Source organism: Orycteropus afer, unplaced genomic scaffold (assembly GCF_000298275.1).
Source record: "Orycteropus afer afer isolate SDZICR_OR568_19922 unplaced genomic scaffold, OryAfe1.0 scaffold00278, whole genome shotgun sequence".
Classification (NCBI taxonomy): Eukaryota; Metazoa; Chordata; class Mammalia; order Tubulidentata; family Orycteropodidae; genus Orycteropus; species Orycteropus afer.
Window position 1 is genome coordinate 3,718,187 of NW_006921865.1, and position 5,217 is coordinate 3,723,403.

At 43.3% G+C, this 5,217-nt stretch overlaps 1 protein-coding gene across 1 annotated transcript in view; it reads right to left on the reverse strand.

Annotated features, from left to right (window-relative positions):
* Nucleotides 1–4,367, reverse strand: part of AGA (aspartylglucosaminidase) — a 15,014-nt gene extending 10,647 nt beyond the window's left edge. The window contains exon 1 of the mRNA XM_007950570.1: nt 4,207–4,367. Coding sequence (XP_007948761.1) covers nt 4,207–4,367 — 161 coding nt within the window. The remainder of the gene's footprint in view (nt 1–4,206) is intronic.
* Nucleotides 4,368–5,217: the final 850 nt, after the last annotated feature.

The following is a 5,217-nucleotide window of genomic DNA, read 5'->3' on the forward strand; positions in this document are numbered from 1 at the left end:
ATGTATATATATATATATATATAATACACACACACACACACATACATACATGGGAGCTCTGGTGGTGTAGTGCCTCAGGCATTTGACTGTTAACCAGAGGTTCAAACCCACCAGCCACTCCTCAGAAGGAAAACTGGGCAATCTATTCCCATAGAGATAATGCCTCAGAATCCCGAGAGGTCATTATGAGTCAGAACTGACGACGGCAGTGAGTTTGGCTTTTGGTTCATACACACATATGTACACACACACACACACACACATATACATATATGAAGGTGCTCTGGTGGCATAGTGGATAAGGCACTTGCCTGCTAACTGGAAGGTCAGTGGTTCTGCTCCATGGAAGGAAGACAGGGCGATCTACTCCTGTAGTGATACTGCCTCAGAAACCCAAGGAGGGGTCACTATGAGTCAGGTCTGACTCAATGGCACATAAAAACAACAACAACAACATGGATATACATACACACACACACACACAATACATACACACACACACACACTCGATCCCAAATGCAACATACCAGAAACATTATGGTAACTTATTCTTTTTCAAGTTTGTTCTAATTTAAGCTGAACTTTTAACAAATTAGTTTATCAAATGCTATAATGGAGTGAAAGAGTGGTATGTAGGAATTAAAATCAGAGGCACTTGTAAATAGAGCAGTCTGAAAGAGAAGGCTTAACTCCATTTTCAAGTCTAGATAAGAGTCTAGAATCTATGTTGAATTTTAAAGCTGTCTTTTCTAACAGCAATTCCTCTAGTCTTGATGTGGAGACCTAAGCTTGATGTTGACCATATACCTTAAAGGAGATAATCCTTTTCTCTGAGGTCTGACAGACACAGGATATCACAATCCATTTAAGAAGCAAGAGCTCAGAACTACCCCTAGAAACAGGTAAGACTGAAGAAGCAATTTTACTACACAGGCTACAAGAAAAAAACCTGTCCTGCCACTGTCCTGTGACATCTTGTAATAAACTGAAGGACATATACCCTTAACCAGGAGGTGCACTGGTTAAAGCATTGGGCTGCTAACCAGAGGCCAGAGGTTCACACCTACTACCTGTTCCATGGGAGACTAATGAGGCAATCTGCTTCTGTAACGATTCACAGCCTGGGAAACCCTACTGGGCAGTTCAACTCTTACAGGGTCACTAAGAGTTGGCATCAACTCGACTGGCAGTAGGTTTTCTTAACCAATCATGTATTCCCACTTATGTCATCCACCTATCCCTGCTAAATCTCTGGTTTTAGATATCATACCATTGTCTCCCCTAATTGTCTTTTAGGCAATTACGATTCTGTAACTTTTTAGTTCTTGCTCTAACTGTACAAAAATGTATTTTTCCTCATTATCCAGCAGAACGGCCATCTTCACTCTGAATTTGGACATCTTCCTGGTCTAGACCATCTCTATCTCTTTTACTTAAGGAGACACTGTGATGATGCTGTATGACAGCAATATAGACAAAACTATATAAATGTAACTATTTACCACAAAGACTTCAGACTGGCTACCGATGTTACCAAAAAACCACTGCTGTTGAGTCGATTCTCCCTCATAGTGACCCTATAGGAAGACAGTATCTGTCCCATAGGGTTTCCAAGGCTGTACTCTTTACAGAATCAGACTGCCACATCCTCCAGTGCAGTGGTTGGTTGGATGGAATTGCCAACATTTTTGGTTTGCAGATGAGTGTTTTAACCACTGCACAACCAGAGCTCTGTTACTGATGCTAAGTGATGGCTTTTTCACTTCCTAATACACTGTTTCTTTTGAGAATTTAAGATAAGAAATAGGTAACCCCTTGCTTAATGTTGAAAGGTACAACAGAAACTACTAAGATGCAGTTAAAACTGAAAGTCCATTAAATTATAGCCTTAGTTTCTTTTGCATCAATATGCATTAACTAACACTTTATTGAGGGAATACCTATCACAGCAAGTCTTAATGACAATACTGTAATAGGAAAAATGTCACTTTGAAAACTAAGCTTCATTTGACCCAAGCCAAGGTATTTTCATTCACCTCATATGCATGCGGAGCTGGACAACGAATAAGAAAGACCAAAGGAGAATTGATGAATTTGAATTATAGTGTTGGCAAAGAATATTGAATATACCATGGACTGCCAGAAGAATGAATAAATCTGTCTTAGAAGTACAGTCAGAATGTTCCTTAGAAATAAGGAAGATGAGACTTTGTCTCTTGTATTTTGCTCATGTTATTTGGAGGGACCAGTCCCCGGAAAAACATATGCTTGGTAAAGAAAAGGTTCAGCGAGATGGACTGACAGAGTGGCTCCAAAAATGGGCTCAAGCACAGCAATGACTATGAGAGTGGTACAGGAACCAGCTGTGTTTAGTTCTGTTGTACATGGCACTGCTGAGTTGGACGTGACTTGACAGTACCCAAGAAGAGCAGCAGCAAATATGTACAACATAAGCTTCATATGAATTAACTTGTTTAAACTTCACAACAGCTTTAAGAACTGTCCTCATTTTAAAAAAGGACAGACTCACGTTAAGTAAATTGCCCAAGGTCACAGAGCTAGTATGGGGCAAAGGCAGAATGCAAAAGTAGCCATTTTGACTCCAGAGGCCACATTTTTCACATTCTACACAGCTACTTCTGAAAAAAGGGTGGAGTGGGGGTGTCATGGGATGGGAGTAAGGGAGCAGAGGTGTTTTTCAGTGGACAATTTTTTACTGATAAGAAATGAAATCACTGAAGGATGAATACCATTGTTTGTAAGTAAGAATCAATACTGGGCTCAGAGGCAAGTAAGCAAATTGCAAGTAGTTACCTTTCAAGTCATGCAGTTTACATAGAAATGTTCCCTGCCCCAGCTTTTGCACTTTCCTTTTAGTCTCATTATCATTGGGAATTTTCTTCTCACACCTGTTTCCTCATTTTTTCTGACTTGTATGCACTGCCGAAAACATGAAAACTCACCTCCCCCAAGTTTTGGACTCAATTCTGCCCCAGAAAGGAAATAAATTGACACCCTCATAGGGTAGAACCTGAAACTACTCTTGCAGTTGTTAAGTCTCAAAGCTAAGAAGCAAATAAGCACAATACAATGAGAAAATGTCAAGATGTATATACAAGCCAAAGCATAGAAAACAGGCATCTTATTCAGGTTGGGCTGAGGGCAGTAAGTCAGGGAAGGCTTCCTGGATGAAGTGAGGCCTTTAGCTTAGTGGTTCTCAAGTCTGGCTGCAAATCAGAATCACTTGGGAAGCTTGAAAAAAAAAAAAAAAAAAAAAGATGCTTTAGTTCTAACCAAAAAAAACCCCAAAAACCCAAACCTACTGGCAACGAGTGGATTCTGACTCACAGTGACCCTACTGGGTTTACAAGTCTGTAAATCTTTAGGGAAGTAGATTGCCTCATCCTCCTTCTGCAGAGCAGCTTGTGGGTTTTAAATACTGACCTTCTGATTAGCAGCCAAACACCCTACCCACTATGCCACCAGAGCTTCTATGGTTCAAACAGTTAAATCAAAATTTCAGGAAGTAGCACCAAAGCACGGGCATGTTGGGAAACTCTGCAGCCGACTTTAACATACACTTAACGTTGGAACCTGTCTTAGCAATGTTTTAAACTCAACAAAGAATTTGGCAGGCCGAGGTTGGAAAAGCAGATGGGAGAATGAATATGCTTTGGGAGATTACTGTTGTTGTTATGTGCTGTCTAGTGGAAGCCGACTCATAGCGACCCCTCCTGGGGTTTCCGAGGCATTATCACTACGGAAGTAGGTTGCCCAATCTTCCTTCTAACTTGTTTACCAAAGTGGAGTACCAAGGATGGGGAGAAGTGACCAGAGAGGTAGGAGAGGTAGGCAGGAGATAGCCCGAGAAAAGACTGGATGCCAGGCAAAAGAAATCATAGGCGCCACAGGAAAAGTTTAAGCAGAAAGTTCAGAACTGTTTCAGGTCTGTAGCAAGGTGGAAAGTGTACTATTGCGGGGGCATTCTAAAAGATGGGGCCTAAAATGCAGCAGTGGCCATGAGGCCAGTATAAGGAGTCGACTGCAGAAAATGCAGGAGGGACTAAAGGTGAGACTATGGGAGGCAAGGCGAAGCCTGGCCTGGCCTAGCCTAGCCTAGTCCTTGCTCGCTGTCCCGGCTCCTGATTACATCAGGGGAGCTAGCCAGACGTCCCCCCACCACCACCACCATCTGCGAGCCCTCACAGCGCAGCCACCCGCACCCAGCCGCCGCCCGCACCTGCTTCGGTTGCATTCTTAAAAGGCCAAGTGTTGAGGACCAGGGGCAGAGGGCTGGAGCTGCGTACCAGGGCCGGACTAAACAGAAACGGCACAAGAAGCAGAGGCAGGTTCGAGTTCCGCGCCATGGCTGCCCGCCAGGAGGGGCAACTTCGGGCGGTCAGAATAAAGATGCAGTCCGGATCCGGGAGGTCACGGGACTGCACAGCGAATTTAGTCTTGTCTCTTTAGCCCTCCGAACTCCCGATCCCCGGCACCCCGCCCACCTGAATGTCACGCCTATTTGCTTAAGTGTGTTTCTGGGTTTCGGCAACTCTCGCGAGACGGACGTGGTCTCCTCGAGGACCGTGGAAGGCTTTTGTTGGGTTGGTGCTGGGGCTCGCGGCCTAAGATTTTATTTTTAACCCGTGCGGAAACTTTTTGTTTTATTTCATGTTTAATACTAATCGACTAAATTGTTGCTTTCTCACTGTTAAACGCAGAACTAGTTCAATATTGAAAAACGGTGTTCCATGACCGTAGAAACTTTAGGTAATGGCTGTGTATTACTTGTTTTTTTTACTTACTGTTTTTTTAGCATAGTGCCTAAGGCACTTCACTGCTAACCAGAAGGCTGGCGGTTCAAACCCACCAGTCACTCCGCGGAAGGAGGGTTGGGCATTCCTACTTCGGTGGTGATACTGCCTCGGAAACCCAAGGAGGGGTCGCTATGAGTCGGGGCCGACTAGATGGCAAATAACAACAACAACAACATTCTTTTAATTAAAAGCTCAAGGTGAAAAGTTTGCCAAACTAAAAATGTGCTTTTCTGAGATTCTTGGCTCCAGAGATTTGGAATGTTTGTTGAAGATAGATGATGCGTGCTTGCTTACAACTAGATTCATTTTAGTTTTTCCACCCACACAGCCTTTTTGTAGGACGTCCTTTCTTCACAAATTCGTGAGCTGGAAGAGGCAAAACAGTCTGGAGAAACCAACT